The sequence below is a fragment of the Paramormyrops kingsleyae genome, chromosome 10 (genome assembly GCF_048594095.1).
Source record: "Paramormyrops kingsleyae isolate MSU_618 chromosome 10, PKINGS_0.4, whole genome shotgun sequence".
NCBI classification, from domain to species: domain Eukaryota; kingdom Metazoa; phylum Chordata; class Actinopteri; order Osteoglossiformes; family Mormyridae; genus Paramormyrops; species Paramormyrops kingsleyae.
The window spans coordinates 2092251-2109441 of record NC_132806.1 but is presented as its reverse complement, the minus strand read 5'-3'; the positions used below and the strand labels follow the sequence as shown (position 1 = coordinate 2109441).

Here is a 17191-nt window from a genome sequence, read left to right as displayed (position 1 = left end):
AAGAAACATGCATGTTTTTAAAAGAAATAAAAAAAACTGTATTTGTATTTGCTTTATAATGAGTTATATTTTGCACTAAGGCAGCAGTGTAATTGTGTGATAGAGCAATATATACATATGCATTGCTGCTTTCTTAGTACAGTACATACTGTAAGAGAAGTGAACATCTGGACCATTCAACCAACTGTTAAAACTGTCTCTATAATGGTATTCATAATACAGTGATCCCCCGCTATACTGCGGTTCAGATATTGCGCCCCCGCTATTTCGCAGATTTATCCCCGACACGTCATAGTTCTCTGCGTATCGTGTACCTTGCTTGTGGTCCGATTGTTTTGGTTTTGTTTTAAGCCCTACGATGGCTCCCAAGCGTCCTGCATCTTCTAATTAGCCTTCTGATAGTAGTGAGCCTAAGCACCAGAGGAAGACCTTGACCATTCAGGAGAAGGTAAAACTCCTGGATATGCTTCTGGAAGGAAAGCGTTATGCGGATGTCGCTCGCCATTATGGCTTGAATGAATCGACGGTACGCTACATCAAGAAGGATGAAAAGAATATATAAGAGCCATATGTGTTTTTATTTTTATATATTCCATTACATATACAGAGAGAGAGAGAGATGTGCATATATACTGTATATATATACACACATTTCATATTATTATTATGTTACTCATATCCTTAGCTCAGCTTGACATCCACATATCATATGGTCATATGTGTAAGTTTACATGTGTTTAAAGCGTGTGGGAGGGGGCATTTTAAGGCTTAAACTATAAAAAAAAGGTTTATTTATATGATTTTTCTATATCGCGGATTTTCACCTATCGCTGATGGGTCTGGAACGCATCTTCCTTGATAGGCGGGGGATCACTGTACTGCACTCAATAACAATTGTATATTTATATGCAAATGTCTTGTCGTTTTGTTCAGTTCAGTCAACTGAAGTACTCTAAGCATGAACATACGTCGTCTAATACATTTGGCTTCTGTTTAAAGTTAAATTATATCCATCCTCAAATCAGTTTTAAAATCTCTCAGTACAGCAATTTATTATGAGACATTACTATTATTCCTATTGTACGAATTTGATTTCTGTGTTGTTTGCCTGTTCCAGGTCTATGCAGTCAGTTCTTCTCCGGCATGTACATTAGATATCCTTCCTCATCCTCCACAGAGGGGCCACAAGCTCCCGGTGCAGGCAGGTACACGTTGCCAGTGGCCAGCTCCTCCTCACATTCTGGGTTCTTTTCATCAGCGTGACCCTGTTCTGCAACCTGCAGGCCCATATTGATATAATGTGCCTCTTCGCTGGCCTCCAGGGGGGACAGCTCTGACAGCATCACTCGGAGTTCCTCCCCCAGCTGAGTGAAGCATGGTCTCTGTGTGGTGTCCCGCCTCCAGCAGCTCAGCATTACATTATACCTGGGGGGCAGGTTGGAGAAATATAGTTAATACGCAAAAAGATGTGCTCTCTACATCAGGGGCAGGCAAGCCTGATCCTGGAGTACAGGTATACAGCAGGTTTTCTATCCTACGTGATGAGTTACACTCTGACAGAGTGTGATTAATGAGACCAGGCAGGATGGAAAACTTGCTGGATACCTGCATTCAAGGATCAGGCTTGCCTACCTCTGCTTTACATAGTTCAGCATCATTTTAACAGCTCCTGGTTCAATATGTTCACATTTGAAGTGATATACAGAACATTCTGTGTCAGTGCGAGTTAATCCAAATCAGAGGACAAAAGCTTTGTCCGTATATGATTAATATCAAGAAGACAATACCAAAAGTGAGCCAAAGTACCACTTATGTAAACTGACTGTAGAAACTAAGAAACATACTATAGGCGTAAACAAAAGAATAACAATTCAACTGATACATCCATACTGTATAAAGTTTCAGCTCCATACATCATTTCCATAATTTACAGGTAGCAAACTCACAGCTTGGGGTCGCAGTCAGGAGGTTTTAGCCGTCGTCCAGATTCAAGCAGATCCAGGAGCTCATGGTTGTGGACTGCAGCATAAGGCATCTTCCCTCTAGTCACAATCTCCCACATGGTGACCCCAAAGGACCACTGTGACACAAGAGAGAGGGGGCACAGCAAAATGTCCACACATTCAGCATCAGCTACACTCTGCTTGGAAAAAGCTTCTGTCAATCTAAAAATAAATACAGTGGAACCTTGGAACTCGAATGCAATTATTAATTACTCTTAACTTGACAAAGTTGGACATGAAACAGGTCTGTTGAATTTTTTTTGACTTACACCTCGACCAAAATCTTGGAACTTGACCATTCCTGCTAAATCTTGTATGGGTCGAGACGCGTTAATCTCTACCGATTCAGACAAAAATCTAACCGCAACCCGACCAAAAACTTGGAACACAACAAAACAAAACAGACCCATTAAAACTTGTTCAGATCGAGATGCATCTCTGATTGGCTGACGCAAGGGCAAACCTACTGCGATGCTGATGCCTAGAAATCACTCGCGGTACCTCTACACTGAGTTCGACATGCAAAAGCTGTGTTCGGTATGAATTTTTTGTGCTTTATCTGCAGTACTTTTAGTGATACAGTAGTCATGACCCATTAGAAAGTTTATAGTGATAGCAGCAGACCAAAGAGGAAAGTAGTGAGTATAACTGTAAATTTAAAAAGGAAGTTATAGTGAGTGGTGCACATGTGTCTGCTCTCGCTTCGGAGATTGACATTGGTTATTTATTTCAAGTTTATCGCTTTTGTATGTGCGCTTTTTCATGTGTGTATTAGTTTTATATTGATTGTTAATGCTTTTTATCATTAGCCAGGTAGGTAGATACGTTTAAATAGGCAATCATTTGGGGGTCTGGAACAGATTAAATTCATTTGCATTATTTCTTACGGGGAAATGCGACTTGGACCGAATTTGGAGCAAATTTAGTTTGTGTTCCAAGGTACCACTGTATATGTTTATGAGTCAATAATCCTGGGCACCAAAACCAGATTAGATTTTAATATGTAACAAATGTCATTTAGACAGTAGGAGGCCTACAGGGAGCTTACCACATCACTCTTGGTAGTGAATATGTTGTCTGCGATGCTCTCTATGGCCATCCACTTGATTGGCATACGTATGGCCTCTTTCTGCCTATAATAAGTGCTGCTACAGATCTTCTTGGACAGGCCAAAGTCAGCCACACACACTCTTAAGTCATCCCCCAGCCTGTGTGTGGAGCAGAGGAGCACAGCCTGCTTTACTGAAAGTAGATACAGACTTACCGTCTTATATGCCAACTTGCACCGCAGTTTTCAAATTAATAACTGTTATAGCACTGCATCAGCACTTAAAATAAAAATACATGAGAAACACATGGAACTTCTGATGGAATTTCCAACAGAGGCTGAAATTTCATATGGAAAAAACATTCCAAATATGGAGAGAAATCTGATGAAAAATATGCTTAGGTGATTTAGAGCTATCAAATTGCTTATAAGTATGGATGTGTGAGTGAATGGTATGTGCTTGTCCCTTGTGATTCGCTGGTGCCCCATGCTGGGTTGTGCCCATAGCCCCTGGGATAGGCTTCAGACCCCCTGCAACCCTGAATAGGGCAAGTGACTACAGGAACTTAAATTGGAATCCATCCATCCATCAATCCATCCATCCATTATCGGGGCGGGGTTGTGGGGCCTTGGGACACTTTGCCCTGACAACATAGCTCCTAGAATCATAAAGGCACATGATAAGGTGGTGATTCATGGAGGGGAATAATAATAATATTCATCATCATCATCATCATATTATAGATATACATATATAATCCAACCATCCATTTTCTGAAACTGCTTGTCCTATACAGGGTCGCAGGGGGCCTGGAACCTATCCTGGAGGCTATGGGTGCAAGGCAGGGAAGAAGTGTGGATGGGGCACCAACCCACTGCAAGACACACTCACACACATAGATATGTAATATTATTGCTGTCTATTTCTTGACTTGTTTTATTTTGTTGTTTTTGTTGTATTTTAATTGATTTAAAATTTTCTTTTAATACAGTTTTTTCATATCAGGGTTTTAACTTCTTTAGTACAATCCAGGGATTTGGTGGGAGCAATTGATAAAACTTGAAACTGGAGTAAAAAGGGGAAAAACAGTTTTCTGGTCATACAGCACCACCTCCTGGACTCACATGCAATTGCGTGCAGCCAGGTCCCTGTGCAGGAAGCCATAATAACTAAGGTACTCCATCCCAGCAGCAATGTCAATCATGAAGCGCAGGAGACTCTGGTAGGGCACAAACTGAGACACAAAAACATAATCTTCTGAGCCTGTTTAGGCTACAGCTTTCTCTGAATTATAACATAGTCCTCTATTCTGAAGGAAAAAAAACCATTATGACTAAACATGGCTAATTACGTAAAGGAAAGGAGCAAAACATAATTCCAGAAGTAAGCTCACACACATGGCTTAAAAATCTTCCACCAGATAAATATCACGAAGACGTTTTATCCTTTTGTGAGCAGCATAATTCAGGGTTATTCAGATAATGACATCCCCCATGCAGAGGACAGCAGAGGTCACTCTTTTGAGAGTACAAGCAGAATTTTTCAAATGGCTAATGTATTTTTTTTTCTCCATTGATAAAACAGCAAATAATACAACTTTCATGAAAAGCTGGTGTCTTGCCCTTTCAAGTTCTAAACACAGAATTATGCAAATACATTCTGTGGCTCATGGTGGCTGATATCATCACTGAGACTGTTGCTTTGAAGCGGCAGATACATGTGTGGGTGAGACATTTAAAGAAGTGGTCCCCATAAAGGCCACAAAGCCTCATAAGGTCCCCGCGGAGATGGAAATTTAAATGAGCATGGGGGGCGTGTGCATGCATTTCTGTGCACAAGAGGTGGGTTACCATGGGAATGTCTCCATAGCGTGTGGCGATGAGGAAGCGTCGCAGGTCTCCATGTTTCATAAAGGGGAGAATAACCATAGGCATGGGAACTGGGGAATCATCCTGTTGCTCCAGAGCAACCCCTGCAGGTTACACAGGGGAAACAAGAACAGAACATAATTTACCAATAAAAAAAACCTTAATTGATTGCATGCCAAATGTATTTGACCTTTGTTTAATTTATCTGAAAAATAATTTCCTGTGGAAAAAAATGTATCCCAAACAGGCCAAACTGTTCAGTGATGAATATGGCCTAAAAGAGAATCATACCCAGTAGCCTGACCACGTTAGTGTGCTTGAAGTTCTTCATCAGCTCAACTTCCTTCAAGAATGACTCTAGATCTTCCTTGCTATAAATACCAGCTAGAAACAAAAGGACAGAAGGATTCTTTGTTAAATGCTCCTGATGTTTGGTTTATTTCAGTCATGTTTCCATTTAGAATTTCACTGGTCTATGAATTATTATTCAGATAAATAGTTTTCCTTTTATGTCACTTTATCCATCCATTTTCTATACTCTTATTCTATGCAGGGTCATGGGGATCCAGAGCCTATACCAAAAGCTACGGTTGCAAGACACAGAATAACTTCCCTTTATATCCTAAATAAATACAGACATTAAAATGAACACGCACCTTTCGTTGTCTTTACTGCAACTTTTATCTCAGGTCCCTGCTCTGGGTAGAACAAACCTTCATATACTGACCCAAATTCTCCTGCAAATAGGCCAGGACAAAACACAAAGATTCATACTGTACATATAAAATCTTGTTAATGAAAGATCCCAGAGAAGAATAGCTAAACTAACAGCTTGGAACAACACTGGTGTGCAGAATAGCTTCTCTGAACATACATACATGCTTGATGTGATTCGGAAGGCAAATGTGCTAACTCGCTGTCTGTGTATTACTGCGTGATTTATAAGAAGCCTGCATTGTGTCTATGATGATACAACAAGGATAAAAATAGGCTCCTGGAATGTTTTGTCAATTTAAATACAGATGTGGATAATCTAATTTGTACTTTGCTTTTTCATCAGCAGGTACTAGGAAATTGACTGAGGACAAGATCAAATACAGTAGGAGTCAATAGGAGTCAAATACAGGTCCATTCTTGAAGAAAACCTGGTTCAATTTGCTAGAGAACTGAGACTGTGGTGGAGGTTCACCTTCCTGCAGGACATTGACCCTAAGCACACAGCCAGAGGTACACTAGGTGGCTTTAAGGAATGTGAATAAGTAATGTGAATGTCTTAGAACGGCCCATTCATAGCTCAGAACACTATCCAGTCGAGAACCTGTGCCAAGATTTTAAAATGACTGCCCACAAATGGTCTCCATTCATCTGAGTCTGAGCTAGTTTGCAAAAATAATGGGCAAAAATTGCTGTCTCTAGATGTGCAAAGCTGGTAGAGATATACCCCAAAAGACTTGCATATAATAATTACAGTGAAAGGTGGTTCCACCAAGTGTTAACTTGCGGGTGGTGTTTACTTGGACATCCAACAGATGTGTGCTCTTTTGGTCTTAATTATTGTTGGTGTCACAATAAAGAAACATTTTGCACCTTCAAAGTGCTATGCATGTTGTGCTAATGAGATAGCACAAAGCCAAATAAAATCCATTTTCATTTAAGGCTGTGGAATGACAAAATGTGGGAAAGACTCAGAGGGGTGAATATTTATGCAAGGCGCTATACTTATTTCTATAAGTTAATCAGAAAATGCTGCTGAATGTCTGCAGCAATAGGACTGAAGGAAACTAAGGGGTGACATGACCCAAGTATATAAATTTCTAACAGGTCTAGATGCTGTTCATCCAAATTGTTACTTCAAAGTAAGTTCTAATTCAAAAACCCGTGGCCACAGTCAGAAACTAGTGGAGGAACTCTTCAGTTTGGATCTGAGAAAGAACTTCTTCTCACAGTGTGTAACTGGAGTATGGAATACCCTCCCTGACAAGGTAGTGCAAGCTAAGGCCCTAGATTCTTTTAAATCTGAAATTGACAAGATCCTGCCAGCTATAATGTATTAGTTTAATTCCTTCCAGGCAAGCTCTATGGGCCGAATGGCCTCCTCTTGTTTGTAACTTTCTTACGTTCTTACGATGTCACTGTGTCGGCAGTTGCAATGGAATAACAATTCCCTGTTATTCCCATTTTTCATGTTCATGGACCTCTATAATGCGCCAGGCCCCCTGAATCTGCCAGGGTATCAGGGTATCCTTGTCCTTGCGATGCCCCTGCTTACCAGTACCCAGCTCCTTGCCCAGCACCAGGGTGCTACGCTCCACCAGCACCTCCCTGAGACCCCTCAGAATTTGCTCAGTTTGCTCATCCTGCAGCTGGACTGTGGGCCGATGAGGGCAGCAGGAACAGAGCAGATGCAGGAGAGGAATGAGGAGAGAACAGAAGTGAGTGTGCAGTATAACGGAAAGAACAAATGCAGATAGGCTGAGGTGACCCAGAATATAACTACGGATATATTAAAAAACAGAATTAATACAGCTAAATGGCAAGAAGAATACAGCCTCTCCCCGGGAGACGACAGGGTTACGTTCCGACAAACCCATCGTAAGTTGAAAATTTCGTAAGACGAAAATATCGTAAGGCAAAAATGCATTCTAATACAGTACACCTAACCTAACAAACATCACAGCCTAGTGTATAGCCTACCTTAAACACACTTACATTTGCCTACATTTGGGCAAAAATATTAACCCTGTAGCACCCACAGTCGCAGGTATGCAACATGCTTTTTTGAGGGGCAGGGCCAAAAAAGTAAAATGGCTTCCACAAATTTTTTTGTACATCTCATTACCTGTATATCCCATAGTTGCGAATACGCAAAGGAAGTGTTTCTATCTGTCACCTGATGTTGTAACTGCAGATTTCAACATGGCTTCCTTTATGTCAAGCATGTGCTCACCCTCTCTCGCCATTTGAGACACCCAAATAACATACTTCAAGGTAAGAAACCAAGTAAAAGTGAATATATCAAGCTAAAACAACCTCTCTAGACATCATCCATTATAGTTGTTTTAATTTTACCAAAACAACATTTTTGTTAGAACGATATTTTGAATAGTGTTGCAAAGATGCAACTCTGGCCTTTCAGGTATACAGTTATGTAGATAAAATAAAATACATTTGTACATAAAATGATAACGTACACTGTGTATATAAGTTTGTGCTGAAGATTCTGCTTATCATTCATCATTTAGAAGAATAAATCAAACAATTTTTATTTCTTTGATTGATTTTGGGCCCAACTAAAGCACAATTACAATATGCAATTGTGTCCTTTCAGTCATACAATTACGTAGTTTATGCTGTAGCACAAAATGACCTATTTTTTTCAGCCACGATGGCATCGTCAAGAAAGAAATTCAGCGTTGAACAGTTTACACTGTTTTTTGCATTTTTTTATGTGCTTCACACATTCATTTTTTTATTTACACAATTTATTTATGCAAAATTATTATTTATTTACATTATTTATTTACATATTTTTATTCATATTTTATATTTTTATTTACATTTTTATTTATTTACATTACATTTACAATTGATTTTTTTACATTACATTTATGTGCTTTATGTGCTGTCACTGCAGTGACTTTCTTGGGTCAGTGAATTACACTTCTTTGATTTACAGCTGTACCACATGCTGGTCTGACTTAGAGTCATTCGCTTTGCGGTCATCAGTTCTAGTTCGTTATGGTCTCATTTGGTGTGCTGCCTGTCCACCCAGTGAAATCTGTTTGAGATGTTTGCGTTCAGCAATTTGTATTCAGAATGTTCAATAAAGGTCTATTCTGTAACTTTTATTGTAGTACTAGCAGTTCCTGGTGAGCTTTCACTATACTTTTCTGCCAAAAGATATGCTGAAAATTACTTGATTTTGTGAACGAAATTAACCCGGAAAGTCCACAGTTGCAAATATGCGACATTGCCTAAAATGGTCAAAATTGGTCCAATTTCAAAAATTCCACTGATATTGGTTTACTCCCACCCCAAAAGATGCAAAACAAGCCAAAATGATTTTTTTCAATGATTAGTTCTATGCTTGGGTGCTACAGGGTTAACATAAAGCTTAAGCTATAGAAAAAGTGTTGAATAATTCATTTAATTTATGAATTATTTTTTACTGAAAGTGAAAAACATTTACCCATTGTAAAGTCAAAATAACACAAATCACAAATCAAATAACACAGATTTTATGTTACAAAACAAGGCTTCCAAATGCATGTTGTGAACACATGCTTCTCTTGTAAGAACACAAAAACATAAAAAAAATAAGACTCACTGTTGGATTGATGAGGTCCTTGGTGATTTTGTTCTTCCCGGCGGTACGTTGTTCCTGTATGGATGGGCATCAGTTTCAGCACCTGATCCTGATCTCTGTACATGACAGAGATAACAGCTCAGATAGACAAAGTGCAATGCTCATCCACCATACACAAAGAATAAACTGCAGGACAGGAGACATTTTTATTTTGATGTTAAAGCGGTGATGTGTTGTGTCAGTTAAAAAAAATCATAGATCCTGCTAAAGAGGGTTAATGAAGTATTTATTACAAATCACATATTTCATTTGTAGCAGTCAAATGAAGTGATATGGATATGTATGCCTGAACACCAGCAGCAAGGGCAACACAAGTAACTTCCCCCCTACTGAAGAAACATACATACGGGTTTCCCAGGCTGTCCAAAAGTACAGCGTTCCTATGAAATCTTTTATAAGCCAAAATGATATAAAGCTAAGAAGCAATTACCATTTCTTTATACGAGAAGTATTTCTGAGCGTTCCCAGACTGAACAAATAACCTACTAAATAATAGCAGATAACACTAATATACAGTAAAAGCAGGAATGATATGATAAATACACAGGCCATATAAAGTAGAAACAATACATGTGCATTGTAGTTACACTTACCAGAATCTATACAGTCATGTGTCGCAACAGTCATACGTTCTATGAATTGCATCGTTAGGTGATTTCATTGTTGCGGGAACATCATACAGTGTACTTACACAAACCTAGATGGTATTGTCTACTACACACCTAGGCTATATCGTATAGCCTAAATAATGATAAAAGTACAGTATAATAAATACAAAAACCAGTAACAAGAAACAGTAACAGTAGTTGTTTATTGTTAAGTATTATGTATGTGTTTTTTATACTGGCAGCGCAGTAGGTTTATTTACACCAGCATTACCACAAACACGCTATGACAGCTACGGCATCAGGCAATAATTTTTTTAGCTCCATCATAATCTTGTGGAACTAGCACCGTATATGTGGCCCATGGTTGATCGAAATGTCACGCAGTACATTATCAATGATGAGGGAAGGGTTAGTTTAAACCCATTCAAACAAAAATCACCTGTGCAGCTTGTAGCGGTGACGTATGAGGCAAGCAGCTGAAGAAATGAGGGCTGTCAGCATCAGGGATGTGGGGATCACAGCCCATAGGAGCCACGGGGGGAGAGACTGATCTTCCAGCGGCTGAGGACCTGGAGTGTGTGTGACGTCTGCTTTCCCTATAACAAAAAAAACACCCGGTTCATTCTGTCCAGCAATAATAATGTTTGACCACAGATAATTCAGCCTTATGAAGCTTTCCAATACAGAGAAAAATAAAATCAAGAACCATTTTGTAAATTTTGGCTTTGAAAAAGAAATATAATATTGTGGCGTGAGGCAGACTGAGGCAGACTGGGAGCGGCGAAGAAACATGAGGAGAGACAAACTCATACAAAAGCTGCTCTTTAATTACAGTCCTTAAAAGGACCACAGACAAGCAACAACACAGCGAGACGCAAACAGAAGCAAACGCAGGGAGGTTACACAATAAACAGGAAGGTTCACACATGGTAGGATACTCAGGTTACTCAACACAAATATTTAAAAGGCATTTAAATATTTAAAACTTTTTTAAAAGGAAGCATTTTATTCATCATTGGTCACAGAGGGACAATTATTTGAAGACCTAACAGGGCTAAAATTGGTACCTAGCTTCCAGAAAAAGCCATAGACTTCACTAAATGTGTTTTGTAATCAATCGTGTCATTTCCTTCCTGCCTCACATAACCAAGCCAAAAAGTTCCTGTGGAAAGTCCAGCAAATATCACTCTTGTGCAAGTCCTGAATATGAAATCCGATGCCCAGCATTGTCAGTGTTTTCATGCCCAGCAGCACTGATGAAAGGTGAAAGGAACCTATAGATTATTTTATGCCCGCCCCCCCCCCCAACAAAAAATGCTACTCACATCTGTCAATTGTTATGGACTTGGTGGCACCTTGTAGCTGTGACTTCACACTGACAGCATTCATTGCCTGGACAGTCAGCCGGTAGTCATGGTGCAGCTGCACGCCTGTGATGTTGACGGCTGTGTCACGGAGCCGCTGGGAATGTGGGGGCAAACGCACAGCGCCCCCGCAGGCCTCCCAATGGCCCTGCGACTGCCCTTCCCTCTCCCAGCACTCTACGCTGTACCAAACCTCCACTCGGCCACCCTGGTCTGCTGGTGGTCCCCAGCAAAGCTCAAGGGTGGTGCCATTCAGGTGACAGACTCTCAGGTTGGTGGGGGCTGAGGGGGGTTCTGTTAAAACAAAGTGGCAGAGACCAAAAAACACTTTAGTAGATTTATTACTTAGCAGTTGCTTTATTTTATTATAATTCTTATAAGCATTGTTCAGGAGAACAACCACAGGATATGAACTGGTGACTCTTGTGGAAAGGCTCCCTAGGAGAGTGGATTTAGAATGGGAAGCCATAAAATGTCCTGTAGGTGTGATGGCCAGGTGTCCCAATGCTTTTGTCCATATGGTGTATGAAGAGCAGCACTCTGAGAAGTGCTCTTACTCGTGCAGCCCACGTCAGCGGGGTCACTGGCCACACGGAAGTAGCCGTCCAGGCAGCTGCACTCCTCCGCTGCTGCTCGCACCGCTATGCTGTTGGGCGGGCAAGGGAGGCATTCTGCACTCCCATTCTCTGGCTTATAGCGTCCTGCTGTACATGCTGCATCAAGAACGAAACATTTACGGACCCGCAGGAGGTACCAAGATGGAGAATTGTGGATAACTGACTTAACAGGGATAGATGTAACTGGTGTGCACGTATGCATTTGCCATATAAAAAGCTATACGCATGTCAATTACTTGTCAGAGCACTGCAAATTACAGTGTATTTTAACCTTTTGCATACTTCTTTCACAGTACAAAAGTTAAAATGCAGTAATTTCTTGTCATAATGCATTTGCACTGTTATGACAAGAAGATGCGGTGTGTATCACTTTGTACGGCAAATGCATACTTGCACAACAGTTATGTGCATCCCTTGTACACTCACCTAAAGGATTATTAGGAACACCTGTTCAATTTCTCATTAATGCAATTATCGAATCAACCAATCACATGGCAGTTGCTTCAATGCATTTAGGGGTGTGGTCCTGGTCAAGACAATCTCCTGAACTCCAAACTGAATGTCAGAATGGGAAAGAAAGGTGATTTAAGCAATTTTGAGCGTGGCATGGTTGTTCGTGCCAGACGGGCCGGTCTGAGTATTTCACAATCTGCTCAGTTACTGGGATTTTCACGCACAACCATTTCTAGGGTTTACAAAGAATGGTGTGCAAAGGGAAAAACATCCAGTATGCGGCAGTCCTGTGGGCGAAAATGCCTTGTTGATGCTAGAGGTCAGAGGAGAATGGGCCGACTGATTCAAGCTGATAGAAGAGCAACTTTGACTGAAATAACCACTCGTTACAACCAAGGTGTGCAGCAAAGCATTTGTGAAGCCACAACACGCACAACCTTGAGGCGGATGGGCTACAACAGCAGAAGACCCCACCAGGTACCACTCATCTCCACTACAAATAGGAAAAAGAGACTACAATTTGCACGAGCTCACCAAAATTGGACAGTTCAAGACTGGAAAAATGTTGCCTGGTCTGATGAGTCTCGATTTCTGTTGAGACATTCAAATGGTAGAGTCAGAATTTGGCGTAAACAGAATGAGAACATGGATCCATCATGCCTTGTTACCACTGTGCAGGCTGGTGGTGGTGGTGTAATGGTGTGGGGGATGTTTTCTTGGCACACTTTAGGCCCCTTAGTGCCAATTGGGCATCGTTTAAATGCCATGGCCTACCTGAGCATTGTTTCTGACCATGTCCATCCCTTTATGACCACCATGTACCCATCCTCTGATGGCTACTTCCAGCAGGATAATGCACCATGTCACAAAGCTCGAATCATTTCAAATTGGTTTCTTGAACATGACAATGAGTTCACTGTACTAAAATGGCCCCCACAGTCACCAGATCTCAACCCAATAGAGCATCTTTGGGATGTAGTGGAACGGGAGCTTCGTGCCCTGGATGTGCATCCCACAAATCTCCATCAACTGCAAGATGCTATCCTATCAATATGGGCCAACATTTCTAAAGAATGCTTTCAGCACCTTGTTGAATCAATGCCACATAGAATTAAGGCAGTTCTGAAGGCGAAAGGGGGTCAAACACCGTATTAGGATGGTGTTCCTAATAATCCTTTAGGTGAGTGTATTTGCTATAAGCAAATACAAGTTAGCAGTGTGAGAAAATGTGCCATGCTACCTTCACAGGACTCTCCTGATTGCTGGCGGCCCACTGCACAGATACAGTGTCCCTGGAGGGCCCCCCACTGCCCGTCAGCTTGGCAGTGCCTCTGGGGGGGTGATATCTCCACAGAACCCTGGATACAGGCCCCTGTCACCAGCCCCGATTCTCCAACCACTGCTGCAAAGTTCACACGGGCTTCAACAAAACCAGGACACTTCATAAAGTACACCTGAACTGAGCCAAGGAAGAGGCAGGGACCAGAGTAGGAAAAGCCCAGGTGAAAGCCAACCCGGGATACTCGACCAAGGTTCAGGCCCTGCCTCTGACTGATCTTCTGCTGTATGTCTTTTATTGTTTCATCGTCTTGGAAGGGCAGGGCAACCCGGAGTTCGAGAATTTGTGTTGAATATTCTCTGCTCTTGAAATTTGGCACGGGGGTGTCTGATTGGACAAGGTGGACATTCAACGGACTCAGTGAGGAGGGACTTTCAACCTCCTGAGCAAACAACAGGTCGATAAATAGGTGCCGTGCATCTCTTCTGGGGATCCACGTGGTCCAGAGTATTTTCTGCGTGGTTTTGTATGCCGAGTTGCAGGCTTGATAGACTGAATAACTAGTCTGATGTCCAAATTGTAATTTAACCTCATCCCACTGTGATAAAAAAAAAACAAAGAAAATCTTAAATAAAAACAAATATAACAACAACTACCCATTAAAACTCACTTTATTTGGCTGTTTATAAATCGGCACATTATTATGCTGGATATAGGCAATCTGATTCATGACTCATTTAGAAAATAAGTGCACCTTGTGGCTTGTGTGTGAATCAATAACTTCCTAAGTGGTAATCATTTCAAACTGAATTAAAGGTGATGGATGGATGGTTGGATGGATGGATGGTTGGATGGATGGGCTGTTCATTTATAATGAATAGCATTGCAGTGAGGAGCTAGCTGTGCTTTGTATATTGTTAATAAAAACTGAAATAAAAGAGGCCTCATGGGGATACTCACTGACTTAAGAGGTGAAGATGACCATTTAAGTTCCACCTGCTCAATGGTATTGAACAGTTCTTCTATAAGGAGGAAGAAATTATCAGAAAGGTCAATCACCAATAGACAGAATATGGTTTCCAGTCACTGCAAAAGTAAAAACTCTAACATTTCAACTGGACTCCATATGGCTAACAATCGACAGAATATAATCCATATATGTTCCTCCAATGCGGATATGCTTGTAACTAGCCGCCATTCTTGGCCAGGACTCCCTGGAAGAAGAGTTATTGTAACTCAATGGGACCTTCCTGGTTAAATAAAGGTTAAATAAATAAATAAACATATCTGTGGATTTTAAAATTAGTATTAGATACTAGAAAACAAACAGTACATCAAACATACAAACAAGACCAATTCAATTTATACAGCCTTTTTAAGAAAAGGTATTGACCGTCAGCAGAGGGGTGCATTCTCCCTTCAAGCATTTACTTAAAAAAAGTACTTTAAAAATTTTGTGCTTTTCAGTTGAGTGCATGGGAGAACAGACCCCAGGGACCATTACAGAGAGCTGGGCCAGAGGTCTCCAGAGTGTAAGCCTGAGGCCTGAGGTAATGTGGAGAAGAAGAGGGGGGGGGGGGTTATACGCCTGAAACATTCACACAATTCAGTGTGTTAATGCATCTTCATTTGGGGGTTTCAGCCTGATCCCTAAAGGTGACATGCAGGAAGCATCATAAAGCTCATTACTCTCGTATATCAGAAATCAGAAATATGAAATCAAAGGTTAAATTTCTTTAACTTTGGAAGAACTGTGTAACTGTGCAGAAATTGTGTATTTTTTGTATATGTATTTTATTCAATATTTATTTTTTTATGAATTTATGAACGATTTATAATATGATTAGTACGGGAACACCCTGGACAGGTTGCCAGTAATTCACATGGCATATACTCACACACAATAACGCAATATGGGCAAGGGCATGTGTTTGGATTGCAGGAGAGCACAACATAGGCCTGCTACACAATACATGCAAACTCCAAACATAAAGAGCTGGGGCAGGATTCTAACATATATATGTCTTCATTTTTATAAAAATTACACTGCTTTTTGCGGGGATTTTCTGTTTCCATATAAAAGATGTAAACTTTTTATTCGACATCTTAGGTGCTCAGAGGAAACAGCACAATGACATCATAAAGCACAGTTAGCAAACGCTGCTGTGAATTTTGTATTAAATAATACATATTTGTCTAGAGGCATATATGTTATATTTTTTAAAAGGTTAACAAAACTTTATTTCATATATCGCGCTAGAAAGAGCAACAATTGTGTATTTTCTTCATTTTCTAGTTGTAGTCCGGAGTTCTGGATACGTGTCTTATGCGTTTTGCTTATAAGTAATTAAGATACAGTTTATACAAATTAGGCTAATTATTCCTCTACAGGGTGGTTTTAACACAATATATTTTTAAAAGGATTTTCAAACAGTAGTCTACAAGAGTGAGATTGCCTGCATGGGAATCTTTCCTTTCATACCTACAATGCACACTTTTACACATCGCAAAATTATGAATTAATGTGCTGCAAAGGTATAAAACCAACATTAAGTAAAGACGTCTCCATTCCTAGATATTCAGGTGTTCAAAATTACATACCGAAATAAGCGACTTGGATACTCGAGCATTGAATTTTTGTGTATCTTAAATATAGCGAAGACAGTGCCAGATGTTACTGTAGCCTATATAATTTTATATTATAGAATTTTGGAGGAATAGCTGTAGGGATGAACTGAATATGAACCGTGCACCTTACCTCTTATTGGCGTGGGTTCCGCACGGGCTACGCACTGAAATATCCACAAGCCTACTGAGACGAACAGTGGACCCACAACGTTTCCAAGTCCCCAAGGTTTCATCTTGTAAACAGCCAGGTAATCGTACTTAGAACTACTGAAACTCAGTTACATGTCAAAAAGATTAATTTGACATAATTCCGCTTTTTTGCCCTACATTTTTTCCCCAGATCTCCGATCTGGTAATTACGAGGGGGAAATTACTTTCGCTCACTCCCTCTTTTTTCTTTCCTTTATTTTCCCAAGAACAACAATAATAGCACAAATATTTTGATTAAAAAGCGAGCTGGAAACTTTCTGTTAGACCTAAGGTAGACCTAGCGAAATTAAGTTTAAATAGCAGCAAAATGACTAAACTAAAGTTACTAGTAATTCACAGTTAAGTACACCTTTTTGATAGCACGGATTTTTTAAATGTGCCCAGCGTCTGGCTTTCTAAACTGACAAAATCTGCGAAGTAGCGAGAGACCAAACCCCAAAAATTCAGGGAACTGCGCGTCACCTTGTAAACTCAAACATTTTTGGGAAACACGTGGATAAAATGCATGACCGTCATAATTTTAAATCCCTGTATTTGTATATTTTTCTTTCACTTCCCTTTTCACTGTTTGCTGACTGTGAGCTCAGGGATTAGTTTCTGTTCTTTAATTTTGATTTAATATTTATTAGACAGCATAAACCATTTTCGGTTACATTCAGGGTTATAATGACTATTAATTATGGGTTATCTGAAACCAGTTAAGTAAAAAGACATTTCCATCTGCAACTTTGCTGGGTAGATTAGAT

At 40.3% G+C, this 17191-nt stretch overlaps 1 protein-coding gene across 2 annotated transcripts; it reads right to left on the bottom strand.

Moving 5' to 3' along the window:
* Positions 1 to 41: 41 nt before the first annotated feature.
* On the bottom strand, positions 42 to 16926 carry LOC111858522 (tyrosine-protein kinase receptor TYRO3). 2 transcript variants are annotated; one of them, XM_023840370.2, is made up of 15 exons: positions 16366 to 16922; positions 14568 to 14629; positions 13569 to 14205; positions 11816 to 11971; positions 11220 to 11552; positions 10334 to 10490; positions 9248 to 9342; positions 7190 to 7288; positions 5577 to 5657; positions 5212 to 5304; positions 4903 to 5024; positions 4177 to 4286; positions 3052 to 3211; positions 1947 to 2080; positions 42 to 1425 (listed from the first exon to the last, which is right to left on the bottom strand). In XM_023840370.2, the coding sequence occupies exons 1-15, from the start codon at positions 16466 to 16468 to the stop codon at positions 1128 to 1130; spliced, it is 2640 nt and encodes an 879-aa protein (XP_023696138.2). In that variant the 5' UTR covers positions 16469 to 16922; the 3' UTR covers positions 42 to 1127. The 2 variants fall into 2 exon arrangements, with proteins under 2 accessions (XP_023696138.2, XP_023696139.2); XM_023840371.2 differs by lacking the exons at positions 42 to 1425; positions 1947 to 2080; positions 3052 to 3211 and adding an exon at positions 3396 to 3710 and having other exon boundaries at positions 16366 to 16926.
* Positions 16927 to 17191: the final 265 nt, after the last annotated feature.

Excerpts from the sequence above, each read along its gene's own strand:
- LOC111858522 (XM_023840370.2), bottom strand. The coding sequence starts at position 16,468 with ATGAAACCTTGGGGACTTGGAAACGTTGTGGGTCCACTGTTCGTCTCA. Across the intron at positions 9,343-10,333 it reads CACCGCTACAAGCTGCACAG|AGATCAGGATCAGGTGCTGA; the intron begins GTGATTTTTGTT and ends TGTCATGTACAG. Across the intron at positions 7,289-9,247 it reads AGGACCTCATCAATCCAACA|TCCAGCTGCAGGATGAGCAA; the intron begins GTGAGTCTTATT and ends ATCGGCCCACAG.